The 17892-nt window shown below is 44.0% G+C and overlaps 1 protein-coding gene across 4 annotated transcripts in view; it reads right to left on the reverse strand.

Moving 5' to 3' along the window:
- ACTR3B (actin related protein 3B) overlaps positions 1–17569 on the reverse strand; it is a 90922-nt gene extending 73353 nt beyond the window's left edge. For 2 of the 4 annotated variants that reach the window (XM_058723708.1, XM_058723707.1), the window contains exon 1: positions 15876–16473. In XM_058723708.1, the coding sequence (XP_058579691.1) occupies positions 15876–15912 (37 nt within the window). In that variant the 5' untranslated portion in view covers positions 15913–16473. Of the gene's footprint in view, positions 1–15875; positions 16474–17398 lie in introns of those variants that run through there. The other 2 variants (XM_058723711.1, XM_058723706.1) reach the window with 2 other exon arrangements.
- Between the last annotated feature and the right edge of the window lie 323 nt (positions 17570–17892).

Raw genomic sequence — 17892 nt, forward strand, 5'->3', positions numbered from 1 at the left:
TGGGCTGGTGCACGTTTAGACCAAAATTCAACTGAATACTGATGATGCCACCAGCACATGCCCCTCGACAGCAGCTGCGGGTATGCGGAGACCCTGAGGCCACGGTGGTCTCTCAGACAGCACGGCCCTCAAGGGAGGCCTCTGTCATGGAGTCACGCAGGTAACGTAGCATCGGTAACAGTAAGCGAACGACAATTTTCATGACTGAGGCAAACTAACATTAAGATATACTAATATTCAGGGGCGCCTGGGTGGCTCAGTTGGTTGAGCGTCCGACTTCAGCTCAGATCATGATCTCACGGTTCGTGGGTTTGAGGCCTGCATCGAGCTCTGTGCTGACAGCTCAGAGCCTGGAGCCTGCTTTTGATTCTGTGTCTCCCTCTCTCTCTGCCCCTCCCCACTCATCTCTCTATCTCTCTCTCTCTAATAAACATCAAAAAAAAATTTTTAAGATTCTTTTAAATATTTTTTTAATATTCTTATGTATAAATAAATTACTATGAGATCCTTCCTTTACCCTCCTACCAAAACTGAAACCATTAAAAACAAAGGCAAAAGTACAAACCATTCAGATCACTTATGGTAACTTAATGCCTTTAGTTTTTCTGTGCTACCCCTTATACAGCATCAAACACACTTGAGGTTTAGTTTCTTTGAATAACCACAATGTAACCAATGTCTAACAAGATTTTTTTAAAGAAACATTCAAATTTCAAATGTTAATAAAATTTTCATCAAGCCAGGCTCATACCAAACTTCAGTGAGAACCTATTACCTAGAACCCAGTACATTTAAGCTGGCAAGTGCTCATTCTAAAACTCCCTCCTAGGACAATCCAGTGCTGGACTGTTATGTCCCGTTAGAGATGATGTTAGAACAGCTCAACTATATAAACAGCAGGACCAAAAAAAAAAGATCAGCAAGTAAAACACAACTCTTAAATATGGACCACGTCCCAGACACCATTTATGAAAACAAAGCAGCATTATTTTATTCCCATCAGTTTACTAGCCAGAAACCATGCATGTAGCAGCCATACTCTAAGGATAATGAAGAGGGAGGCAGAAAGCATGAGCCCACCCTCAAAGACCTCCTCAAAATGTTTACCTTTTAGAAACAGGATTTCAAATTGAGTTTTTTCTTGCAGCATGGCCTACTTTCTCCGGCAGGCCAGTTTAACATCATCTGGGTAGGCTTCCAGAAAAAATGTAACAAGCCTGCTGAACAGATCGCGGAGAAATTTCTAAAATACAAATTCCCAGTGCCTGTCCCAGAACCATTAATGGGAACCTGCAGAGAAGGAGCCTGGACACCTATATTTTTAACATTCCTTGTCCCAACCCCATGGTTCGGATGGTCAACATGCTTAGAAATCACTAGATAATACAAATCACAAAGAACTAAAGAAAAGGAATGACGCTGGGAAGGAGAAGACAAAAATTTACTTGTAAACGGTAATTGCAGACCTGGAATATCTAAAGAAATTAAGTAGAAAATTAAAGGAAATAGGAAATTCAGTAGGATGGCCAGTTATTAAATAAACAGACAAAAATCAACAACTTTCCTACCTAACAAGAACAAGTGAGAATCTATGCTGTATGAAGAGATCCTAGTTGCAATGGCAACAATTTACCTTTACTATTTACCTTTGCTATTACTAAAGGCAATAATATTACCTTTAGGACTAAACTATACAGATAAATGGATAGAGATACAGAGATAGGTAAATGTGTGTGAAGAACTCTCAATATACAAGCAGGCAAATAAATTGAGAAAAGTCTTACTCTCACATGGGAAGAGTAATATTCTTTTAAGAAACATCAAATATCATTGGGGAGCCTGGGTGACTTAAGCGTCCGACTTCAGGTCAGGTCATGATCTCACAGTCCGTGAGTTCGAGCCCTGCGTCAGGCTCTGTGCTGACAGCTCAGAGCCTGGAGCCTGCTTTGGATTCTGTCTCTCTCTCTCTCTCTCTCTCTCTCTCTCTCTCTCAAAAATAAATAAACGTTAAAAAAAAACAAAGAAAGAAAGAAACATCAAATAGTAAATCCAGCTACAAACTGATTGCAAGACCATTCAAAATCTGGGCCAATACTGAAGACAGTGGTAGTAAGTTATACATGGGTGACAGTAAAAGGTTGAAGAGTCATTATACACACGTTTCACATTATCTATCAGAACTTTAAATGCATTTACCCTACTGTCCAAATGGCACATTTCTGGGAATTTACCCCAATGAAGCACTTTTAGATGTATGCAAAAAAAGACAGGAACAAAAAAATATTCACTACAGCATTATAATAGCAAAACAACAAAACACTGGAAACACTCAAATGCCATCAATTTGATGTATGAAGTAAATTACAATAATTCCATAAAAATGCTATACAGCCATCAAAAATGAAGATTTATGTTACTGCCATACACAGACAATGTGGTTTGAAAGAAGCTGCAAAATAGTATATGTTTGTGATGTAAGGGAGTTTAATTGGACTCACAATGCTGGGCTCAAAACACAGCACTATGTTACTTCAGGCAAGTAAGTTAACCCCTCCATACTTTAATTTCTTCATCCATAAGAGGCAAATGATAATAATCCCCCCCTAATGTGAAATATTACCATTTCCAGAAAATATTTCCTAATTCAAAAAGTAAAAGAATCCCATTATTTGATAACTTTGTTACTATTAAATGCTATCTGAGGCATAGTAGCCCTCTATGTTTTTCCACATACGACCCTTCAATAATTTTCTGCTACAGCTTTACTACCTTATCAATTTGTGCGAGCCCTTACCTATTGAGGATGTGAATGCTTGCTCATATACGTCACCCATTTTTCCCAGTTATACATTTCCTGGAATATAACTGTCGACAGTTTAGATGATCAAATCTACCATTTATCTTCCTGAACAACTTCCTGTGTAGTTTCTACTTTGAAAAGTCCCTCACTTTACTAAAATTTCATATTACTCCTCTTCCAGTGCTATGTATGTCTTTTCATCCAAATGGAGAGAGCTATGTCAATCAACTTGTCCCAAATATGTGTACATAAGGAATCAAGACCAACAACTTTTACATTAAAAGCCCTTGGTTTTCTGTTTGAACACGATCTTCCGAAAGGACAGCCAGCATAGCTGAGGTAGGCATTGCTTCCAAAAATGCATAAACTGGGCCACATTCTCAAACTCAATGCCACATCCATGCATCCCCTGACCAGAGACCCTTTCTCACATGGAAACAGAATGAAAAGCTGCATGAAGCAATACCAATACCACTCTGCCTTTTAAACAAATATGTTCTCTTAGCTCAAACTTCCAAACACCAAATCTCACTCCCAGGCCGACACTGCCCACCCCACCCCTGCTTTCTACCACCTCCCATTCTTACGTATCCTTCCACAGTCTCTTTCTGTCAATACAAAATATCCTCATTTGCCCCAAACATTTTAAACAGCTCTTGGGCAGAGCCTCTTTCACTCTTCCGTTAAGCGCCACTATTTTTCCACGGCAGTAACACAGACTTTTCAATTCTGCAGTCAAGAGAATTAATCTGTCAACTCAACATATTTATATATAGTTAAAATTCCTCCTACAACCATGTGTCTAGAGCAGAAGGTGACAATTTAAGCTCAATTAATCTATGTTTAAAAGTGGAAATGTCACATCCTAGAACAGTGTTTTTCAAACCATATCCTATAGGGAGGTTCTTTTAAGACCCCTTATGAGGTCCAGTCTCAAACCCCAAACTTCAGCCAAAATAGCTCCCCTCCTTCGTAAGGTCTTCAGTTTAAAAAAAAGGGGGAGGGACCACAACTGCCTTAGAATATGGTTCTCAGGGCACTAAAATTATCCTCATGTCTTAATTATAGTTTCTAAGTAATATACACCCTCTCGATACTGTAAATTGGCACATGATCGAGGTCTAAGGTCTTCAAACACTCCTTGGGCTACTGAATAGAAAAGGGGAGTCTCTGTTTATAGGACAAAGAGTTCAATAGACAAGTTCAAATGTATTAATTATTTCATCTAAATCCAATATCCTTCTTTTGTCTGTTGACCTGTGAACCTGACCACATACACTTGTCCATTTGTCCTTCTATCAGGGGCATTTTTTGCCCTAGTTTGGGGAAACAGAACATCATGAGGTATGGTCTCTCTGTGGATTTTGATCTCTCTCTAAAGGGAACTTTAACTTCCAGATTAAAATGGTGGACTAAACGTATGATTTCATTATTTCACTTGGTCCCAAAGCCCCACAAAACTCAAAGCAAAATGACTTTTTAAAGGTATATCGATCCCCAATGACGGGAAGAAAAGAAGGGGACACAACAGCAAGAGTCTGGCTCCGGAGAGCTGAGGACCAGTGGTGACCGGCCTGGGGAGAAGAAAACCAGCAGAGGCAAGAGCTGAGGACCAGCCCGGCACGCACGCGTGTGTCCTGAAAGGCTCCAGACATGGGAGCTGCACGGGCTCTGGGGAACTGAGACCCGAGGGCCCAAACCAGGGGGTCCGAGCAAGACTCCCCTCTGTCCACAGCTGGGCCACGGCTCCCCCGTGACCCCAGCGCACTCTGCACGTGGACTCTCTGGAGACTGTAAGGCAAAGGGCCTCCACCGGCAGTCACTCAGCATGGGGGACACCAGCACCAATCAGAAAACAAAGGGTCGCCTGACCATGTACACGGCAAAAGCTGAGGGCTCAGACACCCTGTCCCACCACTGCTTTCTCCCCGCTCTGCTCTCAGAAGCCCAGCACCCAGGCCCGGCCTCCACGCGGAGGACCCGAAGTGTAGCCTCTGGGGAAACTGACCAGTCCAAAAGGAAGAATCTAAAGACGCAGACGCCAGAACATTCCCCAACAAACAACCTGCCTACATCACCCCTGGTGACATTCAAAATCAATACGCAAATCTACACATTCAGAAAGTCCAATGAGCTTTTCCATTTTCTGACTTTTAATCATAAGCAGGCAGCCAGAAATTACCAACATCTGAAGAAACCCTTTCTACCGCGGAAAAAGATGAAAACTCAGAAGAAACAAGACAGGGGCACCTGGGTGGCTCGGTCGGTTGAGCATCCGACTTGAGCTCAGGTCATGATCTCACAGTTCGTGACTTGGAGCCCCACATCGGACTCGCTGCTGTCAGCCTGTCAGTGCAGATCCCACTTTGGATCCTCTGTCCCCCTCTCTCTCTGCCCCTCCCCTGCTTATGCTCTCTCTCAAAAAATAAATAAAACATTAAAAAATGTTTTAAAAAGGAGAAAAAAACAAAACCTATATAGGGAGATACAGCACCAACACCACCATAAAAACACCATCATCAATACCCTACAAGAAGATACTACATTCAAAAAATAAAACGAGATACTATTAGTAAAAGAACATTTAGAGAACAAAAAGAATTCTTGGAAATTTAAATAAGAGCAAAAATGGAAAAAACTGAAGAGAAGGACTAGAAAATAAGGCAAGGCATATCCTAGAAGGAAAAGAGACAGAATGATGGAGAACAAGAGAGAAAGAGTAAGAAAATCAGAGAAACAGCCTAAGAATTCAACACGTGAACAGGTGTTCCAGAAAGAGCGTGCACATGAGCACGTGCACTGACACACACACACACACACACACACACAGCAAAGGAAGAAACATTTTTAAAGTTTTACCCAGAATTCAAAGATGCCAGCCTTCAGACTGCAGGAGCTCACACAAAGCCCAGCACAACAGAGGAAAACACACTCACTTCAAGGCACGTTGTTGTGAAACTTCAGAAACCAGAGACAAAAAGGAAACCCTAAAAGCTTCCAGGAAGCGGAGTAGGGGAATCAAAGTCATTTACGAAGTCTTCAGACTTCTTAGCAGCAAAGCAGAAGCAAGAACACAAAGAATCAGTGTCTGAAAAACTGAGGGAAAATTACTTCCCCAACACTGAATACTACACCCAACGACCAACCAAGTGAAGGGTTAGAACGAACACGTTTCGGACAAGCAGGAAAGGTAAACATCTCCCTCCCGCACACCCTTTCTCAGAAAGCTACCGGAGGACGCCCTCTGCCAACACAAAGGAGAAAACCAAAAAAGACAACGACGTGGAACAGAGAACACACAGGAGAGAGGCTCGTGCGCCCCCAGAATGATGGCAGGAGACGCCAGGATGACAAAGGTGCACCCACTGGAGAGGAGGGACAGGACGAGGGACACGGGCATGTCAAAAGCACTCACTGTGAATCCCTGCACCCACAGGTGCCTCCCAGCCTCACAAAGCTGGCTATTGGAGGGCCACCAGCAGAGAGGAAAGCAAGCAGCCAGAAGGCAGGATTCAGGAAACGGACTCAATCCAGGAGAAAGGCAAAGGAAATGCCTAGAAGGTTATAAGCAAAGTCCCAGGCTGTGCGGCGGGCAGGCCTGGGAAGCAACCGCCCCAGAGAGAAGGGCCAAAGTCTGCAGAAGGAACATCTCCAAAAACAAACTGACTGGTGGGATCTATAACGTAATTAACCTTGTGCAAAACTGTAGTGAGAAGCTGGCTACTCGAAAATATGGAAAGTCATTAGCAGTGGATACAAAGAAACCCAAATAAAGGCGGCAACCATGAGCTTCCATAAAAACCAAATTTAAGAGAAAAAATAATCATGGCACACTTTTACTCCATGAGCAAGTACATCTGCACACGCGTGGTAACACAAACACGCGTCACAAACTAGCTGGGAAATGTAATAACCCCTTTTGGGAGAAGAGGGAAGGAGAAACAGAGGGCAAAGGCAAAATGAGAGAATTTAAGCCTTTTCTTGTTTTAAGTTTATTTATTTGTTTTGAGAGAGACAGAGAGAGCACAAGTGGGGGAGAGGCAGAGAGAGACACACAGAGAGAGAATCCCCAGCAGGCTCCGCACTGTCAGCGTGTAGCCCGACGCAGGGCTCGAACTCACAAACCATGAGATCGTGACCTGAGCCGAAATCAAGAGTCTGTCCTTTAACCGACTGAGCCCCCCAGGTGCCCCAGGATGAGAGAATTAAAGAGATAATGTGAAAATTTGATAATCAAAAGACAGATTGATGTGCATATTATTTAGAAACACTGAAATCCATAAATGCTGAAAGATACAGAATTAAGAGCTGAAAGCAGCTGTTTCTGAAGAAAGAGAAAAGCAGGGAGGACAGCACCCATGTGTCTTCACATAAGCCCCTGAGCTCTATCTGACCTTTAATCAGTATGCATATTACTCTGATAAGATGAAAAATTTTTACATAAGCCCAAATATAAATGATTAAATGAACCGCTTGCTTCCTTTAAAGCTTAAATAACACTCCTGCTGTTAGTCTGGCATGTTTTTGACCATCCTTTTTACTCTCTGACAAAGTAGAACTGGGACTCCCAGGGGACTGCAAAACCCCCTAAAAACAGGACACCCTCACAGCACTACAGTCACAGCTCGGGGAGACACAAACTGCTGACACAGAGGTACCCGATGGGGCAGCACCCCCTTCCAGAAGGCCAGGGAATTAAGGGCGCAAGACGTAACACACCATTCTCGGGCCGACACAGAGTAAGCGGGAGAGACCCGAAGGCCCGGGGAACATCGTGTAAGTAGCTCACACAGGCAGCTTCGCTTCAAACTCTGGACACACTAGCAGAAAACACAGCTGCACGTCCGTGCAGAACATTCACAAAACTGACCAGGCCTTAGACCCCATGAAGTCCAAAGAACAAAAATAAAGCAAACAGCATTCTCTGTGGACATACTGCAACAACACCAGAAATTAAAAGCAAAATAAAAAACCAAACAGGCCTTTATACCTGAAAATTTTAAAACATGCTAGTAGAGAAATACTGAGTTATGGGGAAAACTCAAAACAAAAATACAGAAATTTCTTGAAAATTATAATGCAAAAAATAAATCCAAGTCTAAGGGATACATACAGCCTAAAATATATCAGTCAAAATTTTATGGTAATAAATGCCTTTTCAAGTAAAGGAGAAAATAAAAATAAGTTTAACAACCAGCTCAAAAATAAAAAGATAAAATAAAGGAAAGCAAAAAAAAAAAAAAAAAGGAAAGACAAAAGCAGAATGAGTCAAAATACACAAAACTAACAACTAAGAAGTAAACCCCAAAGCTCATTGTTTGAAAAAAGATCCACAAGACAAGTCACTAGGTAAGCCAAGAAAAAAAGGATGAAAACAAAACACATAAATTTGAGTGACAAAAGGAAAAATAACCATAAAAGCGAGGACACTTTTTTAAATCATGAGGCTACTATATACATACATTTGAAGAATCTGGATGAAAAGAATTGTTTTTAGACAAACACAAAACAACACAACTGATTCCACTAGATGGAAAGTTCCACAGGCTTCTAATAGGGTGAGCAACAAAACTCTCCCCACAAGAAAGCACTAGGCTCAGACAGTTTCACGGGGGAATTCTACCAAAACCTTAAAACTCAGGTAATCCCAATACTATCCCAGGCCGTCCCAGAGCATAGAAGGAGAAGGAAAACCTCTTAATTTGTTTTAGGAAGAGAGCGTAATGCTGACTCCAAAATCTGACAATGATTGCACCAAAACACTAAGCCATTAATCAGTCACACTTACATTGAAGCAAAAATCTAAATAAAATGTTAACAATCTACCTACACATCAAAAAATAATGCATCATGATCAAATGGGGGTTATCCCAGAATGCAAGAGGGGTTCAATATTAGGCAATCTGTTAATATAACCCATCATACTAACTGGCTAAGGAAGAAAACTACCTGTTCCATTTACGATAAAGATACCTGACAGGGGCGCCTGGGTGGCCCAGTCGGTTAAGCGCCAACTTCGGCTCAGGTCATGATCTCATGGTTCCTCAGTTCAAGCCCCGCGTCAGGCTCTGTGCTGATGGCTCAGAGCCTGGAGCCTGTTTCAGATTCTGTGTCTCCCTCTCTCCCTGACCCTCCCCCATTCATGCTGTCTCTCTCTGTCTCAAAAATAAATAAACGTTAAAAAAAAAAAAAAAAAAGATACCTGACATCCAACACCCATTCCTGTTGTAAACATTCCAAAAAACAGAAACTGATTAATAACATGATACATGTATGCATATGTGTACCTACGTGTATTTGTATACATGTGCGTGCATGCGCATACATGCGTATATCTGTATACTTGTGCGTGCATGTCCGTACACGTGTCTCTGCGTGCTTTGCGTGCATGCGTGTACACGCGGGTCTCTGCGTGCTTGTGCGTGCATGCGCATACACGTGTCTCTGTATGCATGTGTATGGATGGTGTGTACACGTGTGTCTCTGTATGCTTATGTGTGCATGCGTGCATGCACACGCGTGTATTTATCATGTGCATACGTGCATGTTTGTGTGCTTGTGTGTGCATGCGCATGCATGCGTGTGTTTGTATATGTGCGTGCATGTACATGCATGTATTTGAATGCTTGTGCGTGCGTGTGCGTACATACATATATTTGTATACTTGCATATGCATGTGTGTATGTAGGCACATACACACACACACAAAGTAGCCTAAAAGCCAGCATATTATTTTGGAAACACCAGAAGCTGCCCCACTAAAGTAAATAACAAAAGAATAATGCCCACTAACTCCATTCCTATTTAACATTTTAGAGGCAATGGTCATTGAAGTGTCAAAAAAACCCAGAGTCCTTACCAATAGAAAGAAAAGGGGAAAACACTCTATTTGCCAAAGATTTTGTATCTGGAAAACCCTCAAGATCAAGGAAAAAACTCATACAAACACAACAGTATCTTTTAAAGTAACAAGTTACAAAATTAACACGCACAGAAAACTAATACCCTTAATGTGTTCGAGAAAAACAGAAAACATAATGAAAAAGAAAACACATTGGGGTGCCTGGGTGGCTCAGTTGGTTAAGTGTCAGACTTTTGAACTCAGCTCAGATCTTGATCTCAAGGTTGTGAGTTAAAGTCCTGCGAAAGGAAGGAAGGAAGGAAGGCCACCATTTATGACAGCAAAACAGAAATTCCATACCTATGTGTAAACTTAACAAGAAATCTACCTAAGGGAAACACTATTCCTAAAAGACACAAACAGACTTGAACTAATGGAAAGCTACGCCATGTTCTTCCACAGGAGGACTCACCATCATAAAGATGTTGGCCCTCATCGGGAATTCAAGCTGGTGTAGCCACTCCGGAAAACAGTATGGAGGTTCCTCAAAAAACTAAAAATAGAACTATCCTAGGACCCAGCAACTGCACTACTAGGCATTTATCCACAGGATACAGGTGTGCTGTTTCGAAGGGACACATGCACCCCCATGTTTTTAGCAGCACTATCGACAATAGCCAAAGTATGGAAAGAGCCCAAATGTCCATCGATGGATGAATGGATAAAGAAGATGTGGTGTATATATATATATATATACATTGCCGAGTATCACTCGGCAATCAGAAAGAATGAAATCTTGCCATTTGCAACTACGTGGATGGAACTGGAGGGGATGATGCTAAGTGAAATTAGTCAGAGAAAGACAGATATCGTACAACTTCACTCATGTGAGGACTTTAAGAGACAAAACAGATCAATTTAAGGGAAGAGAAACAAAAATAATATAAAAAACCGGGAGGGAGACAAAACAAGAGACTTTTAAATACGGAGAACAAACAGGGTTAGTAGAGGGGTTGTTGGAGGGGGGATGGGCTAAACGGGTAAGGGGCACTAAGGAATCTACTCCTGAAATCATTGTTGCACTATGTGCTAAGTAATTTGTCTTTTTTTTTTTTTTTTTTTTTTTTTTTTAATTTTTGGGACAGAGAGAGACAGAGCATGAACGGGGGAGGGGCAGAGAGAGAGGGAGACACAGAATCGGAAACAGGCTCCAGGCTCTGAGCCATCAGCCCAGAGCCTGACGCGGGGCTCGAACTCACAGACCGCGAGATCGTGACCTGGCTGAAGTCGGACGCTTAACCGACTGCGCCACCCAGGCGCCCCTGTGCTAAGTAATTTGGATGTAAATTTTTAAAAATAAAAAACTAAATTAAAAAAAAGACGTTGGTCCTCATTAAATTAAGTTATAAATTTAATAGAATCCAAATAAAAATGCCAGGAGGCATTCTCCCCCCCCACCCCATGCCCAACTAGAGAAGCTGATTATAAGCTCATTTGGAGGAACAACAAGCAAAAATCTATCAGAAAGACCTAAAAAAAGAATGGGATGTGTAGGAGAGGCCGGCCTCCCCAGGTATTAAATCATCCCAAAGCCTCAGTAATTAAAACCCCGTGGCGGTGGTGTATGAATAGACCAATTAATGCAACTCAAAACAAAATCTAGAAATAAAAACAACTGCACATATTTAGTACATGATAAAGACAGCATCTCTAAGCACAGGGATTTTTTCATAAATGATGTTGAGATAAACGACATAGCCAAATGGAAAAAAAGACAGGAATCGTTCCAACTGGGTCCTTTCCTCATACTACATATCCCAGGATACATTCCAAATAGATTAAGGATTTAAATGGAGGCTGGGGGGAGAAGAGAGGAATGAAACCATCAGAAAACACAACACCAAATAACCTGCGAACAGGGGGAACAAAACTTTGACTCAAACTCTATAAACAATAAGGAAAAGATAAATGTGATTGCTTAAAAAAAAATCTTTGCAGGGGCGCCTGGGTGGCTCAGTCGATTGAGTGGCCGACTTCGGCTCAGGTCACAATCTCGCGGTCCGTGAGTTCAAGCCCCGCGTCGGGCTCTGTGCTGACAGCTTGGAGCCTGCTTCATATTCTGTGTCTCCCTCTCTCTCTGACCCTCCCCTGTTCATGCTCTGTCTCACACTGTCTCAAAAATAAATAAACATTAAAAAAAAAAATCTTTGCAGAGCAAAAGACAAATGATACATAGGGAAGAAAATGCCTTTGCAACTGACACCATGAAGAGCTAACACCCTCACGTGCAGAAAAGAGTCAACAGGCTCAAGATGGCTCTCTTGAGACAAGTCCTGCTTGCCAGCCAGGCCTCTGACTGGCATCTGGGAACTCGGGTTTCAGGAGGGTTCCCCCCCATTCCCTAAACGGTATTCACTGTGCCTAAGCCGTGCAAACAGTAGTTGATGCTGAACATCTGCTTCCCTTAGGGGGTTCTGGAACTTCGGCATGTGCTAGGCAGGGGTGAAATGGCCAGGCCCAGTAACACCGGGCACCGTCTTTAATGAGCTTCCTTGGTGTGCTGTCAGACTGGGTGCTGACTAAGCACGTCCGTGTCACTCCACTGACACTCTGGAAACTTGCTCCTGGTTTCCTCCCGCCTCTTCCCTTGGCTGTTTTTGCTTTGTACTTTTTTACTACAGTCCTGTAATTGCTCCTAGAAAATCACTGAAGCCAGGAGCGGTCTGTGTGACGTCCAACACATCCTAACACACGAAGAGCTTCCCAAATCAAAGAAGCACGAGACCAAAAACACACAGAAAAATGGGCTAGAGAAATGATGAGACAGAAATGTAACGCCTCTTAACCACATGAAGAGATACTCATCTCCCCACATGAGAAGAAACTCAAAACTCTAATGTCACTGGGGTGCCTAGGTGACTCAGTCAGGATTCTGACACTTGATCTCGGCTCAGTTCATGATCTCACAGTTTGTGAGCTCGAGCCCTGCATCGGGCTCTGCACTGACAGCACGGAGCCTGCTTGGGATTCTCTCTCTCCCTCTCTCTGCCCCTCCCCTCGCTCACTCTCTCTCTCCCTCTCACAATAAATAAATAAGCTTTAAAAAACCTGTAATATCACTTCTTACCTTCTAGACTGAAAAAATCAAAATCTTTGACAATGTACTCTGTTGGTGAGTCTATTAAGAAGACACAAGCCCTTTCACACATTGCTGGTAAGGATACATACTGCTGAGCGGGATTTCGCACTGATGGGCAAACCCGCATATGCAGTTACCCTCTGACCCAGAAATCCCACTTCTAGAAATCTATCCCAGGGAAACCCAGGAAAACACACAAAAAGATGTATGCATGCACAAGGCTATTGCTGAAGTCTTCAGATAACAGCAACATGCTCAAAAAAAGAGGGGGACAGGTCTAAAGAACACCAGAAACAGTTTGCATGGGCCTTCATTGGCCAAATCTGGAACAATTTAAGCATCAAAACAAATAATGGCAATAACAGACAAAAACCTTTTGATTATAACAGATTATTACCTTTTGAATAAAACAACAGCCCCTACATACTGAACCTGATAAATAGATGACAACGATGGAAAAGTGTGCTCTTAGACTAAAACATTAATAAAAGTAGAAATGAAGCTAGAGTTTAAACTTAAATCACAATTTGGCGACCCCACTGCAATCATCAATTAAGGCAAAAATCACCAGTGGACACTAAAACTAATGGGTGAAAGTTTAAGGAAAGAACAGGTATTTATTTGCATAATCTCAAATCTCTCTCTCTAAATGATATTAATTACAAAGGGGAAAACTGCAGTGGAGAAATCTAGCGGACATCACTCTATCCAAATAACCCAAGCGAGGGGCACCTGGGTGGCTCAGTCGGTCGAGCGGCCGACTTCAGCTCAGGTCATGATCTCGCGGTCTGTGAGTTCAAGCCCCGCGTCGGGCTCTGTGCTGACTGCTCAGAGCCTGGAGCCTGTTTCAGATTCTGTGTCTCCCTCTCTCTCTGACCCTCCCCTGTTCATGCTCTGTCTCTCTCGGTCTCAAAAATAAACGTTAAAAAAATAATAATAAAAAAATAAATAAACAAATAACCCAAGCAAGCTTCATCCAAGAGGAGACAGATCACTCACTATTTTAAGCCTTCTGACTAGAGGCAGAGGTTCTGAGGATCTAACGTACAGCGTGGTGATTACAGTCGATAATACTGTATCATGTACTTGCAAGTTGCTAAGAGAAGAGACCTTAAAAGTTCTCACCACAAAGAAGAAATGGCAACTATGTGATGTGAGGGAGGTGTTGGCTGAAGCTACGGTGGTAATCATTTTGCAACAGATAAAATGAATCGAAATGTTGCACAACTTGAACTTCTACAAGGGTCTCTGTCAACTACATCTCAACCACACTGGGGGTGGGGAGATTCTGGTAGGATGCACTTGGATAGAATGGCGCCTTGTGTGGTATTCCTGACCAAAATGCACACGTGTCCTGAATCTATCCTGCGGAAACACCAGACAAGCCTACACCGAGGGACGATATACGCAGCAACTGGCTTCCAAAAATGTCAATGTCCTGAAAAACAGAAAACGGCTCCGGGACTTGTCCGGTTGGACGAGATCTGAAAGGCAGGCTGGTGACAAAACACAACGTGCGAAGCTGGACAAAGGATGGAAGAAGAGGCCACAAGTCATCATGGGACAGGCCCTGGGGATCCAGGCTGTGTGGACAACACCACTGCATACATCTTAGACTCTTTCACATTAGTCATCGGTCTGTGATTACAGAAGAGACAGTCCCTGTATGCATTGAAGTATTTTGGTATAAAAGGGCACAAGATCTGCAACTTACTCTCAAATGGTTCAGAAAAATACTATGTACAGTTAATACCCAGAATGATGGAAGTGATGTTAACAGCTGGTGAAGCTAGGTGAAGGATACATAGTAGTTTGGTACTCTTCTTGTAGCTTTCCCATACTTCTGAATTTGTTTTTCAAAATAAGTTTAGAAATGCAAGAAAGGGACACCTGGCTGGCTCAGTCAGTGGAGCGTGCAACTCTTGATCTCAGGGTTGTGGTTTCAAGTGCCCCATGCTGGATGTAGAGATTACTTAAGGTCTTTTTTTTTTAATGCAAAAAAAGTTAAGAGAAGCAAGACTGGAATTTGTGGAATATTCTCTTAAAACTCTGTAACCCACTAGTACCTTTAAATAAACAAAGCTTTATCTTCGGATTAAACGAATACCTTGGTCCATATTCTCCTGGCCCCCAGCACACTTGTGCTCACTAAGGTGATCTCAGGGACTATTAGAGGAGGATGTGCGGTCACAGAGATGAAATTTATTTGCTATGAAAAGAAAAAAATATGTATATATACACTATTCGGTACACTGCTAAATCACTACTGTTCACTCTGTACAGTTCCACGTGAATTTTTCTTTTAGAATTTAATACTAGATAAAAAGCTTTTTCAGGGGCACCTGGGTGACTCAGTAGGTTGAGTGTTGGACTTCGGCTCTGGTTATGATCTCGCGGTTTGGGAGTTCGAGCCCCATGTCTGTCTCTGTGCTTATACCTCGGAGACTGGAGCCCACTTCGGATTCTGTATTTCTTTCTCCCTCTGCCCCTCCCCCGCTGGTGTGCACTCTCTCGCACTCTAAGTATAAACATTAAAAAAAAAACCATTTTTTTAAAGAAAAAAAGCTTTTTCACCTGAGAAGCAGGTATGCCTCTGCCTTCCTAATGACAACAATTACATAATTGACAATGACTCTCTCGTAACTGTCAGGCAGGGAGACTAAGGCCAAATGCGAGGCCCAACTACGGCAGCCGCTGGTCTACAGCGTAGGAGGACTCCCCTTGGTCCTGGTTCATTTTAGGTGCATTTTTATTTAATCCCATTTTGAGGCTAAAGTCAGTTCACAAATAGTTTTCACTCTCTGGGAGACTACTACTGATACACTTAAGTGAACTTAAGCCTTCCCAGGCTGCTCCTTCTGACCACATACTGGGCCCTGGAAATTCCTGATAAATCAGTCACTTCCATAACAGAATATGTCCGTGCGGAACCCACTGGGAAGATTCCCTGCCACTGTCTACAACAGACTGCCAAAGCCTACGACAGACAAAAAAAAAAAAAGAAAAAAAAAAAAACTGCAAGGAAGTGGGGTCACAAAACAGTGACATAACTGAAGTTTTATCTCCAAGCGAGCTAAGTTACATTTATCACTTACCTCCAAAGGTCAAAACTGAGCACCATGTTGTAGGCATTTATAGCAAGAACGATGAGTAAGGTTCCCGTGTCACTAACAAAGGTATGACGAACTCCGTGGGCATTATCTTAGCGCCAGCTACCAAGAACTGCTTTAGATTTCACTAGGTTTACAAGACCAAAAATACAAAAGCAAGGGTTTCACATGCACGTGTGGGAATGAAAAATACATCTCCCTGTGGCCTTCACTCTTTGACACGACCACAGCTCGGCTGGGCATGGGATGCAAACAGATGTTGCAGGGGGAACGAATGTGTCAGACGCCAACAATTAAGGGGCAGGTGTTCACATCAATTTTGATTTTGGCTTCTGTTTGGGGTAGCAAAACAACTTTTAAAATAAAAGGCCATGTGACTTCTGATACGAATGCTTATTTCAAAAGGAATTAGCACAAGCCAAGTGGCACTTTTTCCCAGCCTGTAACCCATGCTAGTGGCTTCAGCAGGAAAAGGAAAGCACGATCAGTAGGAGATGGACTGTAACAAATTAAAGACACCCCCACAAGGTTGTCAAGGAAACCAAACCAAGTGCAGTTTTCTACAGAAAAGAATCAAGGTTAAGGTGAACATGCCACCAGAAGATTTTATGGCAAAAATCCTTAAAATCCCGTGTCGAAAAATCTTTACGAGACTCAATTTTAGTTCCAGGCTATTTTACCAAGCACATCCTCTGTAACGCAAAGCAGGCATGCTTGAATTTCCAAAGCACCAGCTGGATGGATTCACCTTCCTAACTAAAATCAGCGAAGCTTGGGACACTGAAAGTACGGGAAATTTCCTAAGGTCTTTCTCGCACGTCGTTAACAACATCAGAAGAAACTATCTCAACCGAAAAGTAAAGAAGGGAAAAAAAAAAAGAAAGAAAAGAAAAAAAAAAAAAAACTAGACCACAAAAAAAAAGGCTTTCCCCAATTTAGACATTGTTTTCCAAAATGGAGGCTTTTTAACATCATTCTTTTTTTTTTTTTTTTTTTTAAGCGAAAAGGCAAGTGAACCGGCCAAGCGAAGCAAGAGCTGAGGCTGAGTGAACCGTTCGACACCAGGAGGGAGCAAAGCGAGCTGCACAAAAGGTGTCAAGTTGGTAGAGCGACGTAAAAACCTCCGCGAGTAAGTGCTAAAGCATTATTGACAAGAAGGGACATGCACTTGGGGGGCACAGGACCAGGGCCGGTCTCGGGCAGGGGCACGGGCCGGCGGGTGGAGGGGGCAGGTAACGTCAGGAGGGGCCGCAGCGGCCCGGCGCCCGGGAGGAGTGGGAGGCGAGGCGGGCGGCGCCCGGCACGGTGAGCAGGTGACCGGCGCGCGGCCTCCGCGGGCCGGGAGGAGGGGGCGGGGCGCACAGGCGGGCGGCCGGGAGCCGGGCCCGGGCCCCGCGGCGGGGCGCTGTGCGGCCGCCAGGTGAGACAAGGCGGGCCGCGGAGCAGGTGCTCGGCGCCGGGGCGGGGGCGGGCCGCGCGGGAGCGGGGCGGGCGCCGGCGGCTCTTACCCGGTGCCGCAGTCCACCACGCAGGGAGGCAGGGAGCCCGCCATGCTCGGCACGCGTGCCGCTCGGCCCACGCGGGCGGCCCGGGAGGCGCCGCCGCCGTCCGCTCGCCGCGCCGCCCGCTCCCGGGAGCCTCCGCAGCGCCGCCGCCGCCGCCGCCGCCTCCGGGGGGCCCGGATGCTCGGCGGCCGCCCACGTGACGCTGCCCGGCCGGCCAATCAGGCCGCGGGCACGCCCCGCCCCGCCCTGCCGCCCGCCCGCCCGCCATCTTTAGTGCTGGCGGCGAGGCCTGCTCGCGCGGACGTCAGATGCCGCTGCTGGAGAGATTGGGAGTTATTTTTATCTGATTTACGGTGAACGTGACCTCGTTGCCGGGGCCTGTCTCCTTCTCATCCCGTAAATCTCGGCTGGAATGTCACCTTCTCAGGAAGTTGTCCCTAATCATCCTAACTCGGTCTCCTCCCTGCACCTTACTCTATCTCAACAGCCTACTGCTC

This window comes from Neofelis nebulosa, chromosome 4 (genome assembly GCF_028018385.1).
Source record: "Neofelis nebulosa isolate mNeoNeb1 chromosome 4, mNeoNeb1.pri, whole genome shotgun sequence".
NCBI lineage: Eukaryota > Metazoa > Chordata > Mammalia > Carnivora > Felidae > Neofelis > Neofelis nebulosa.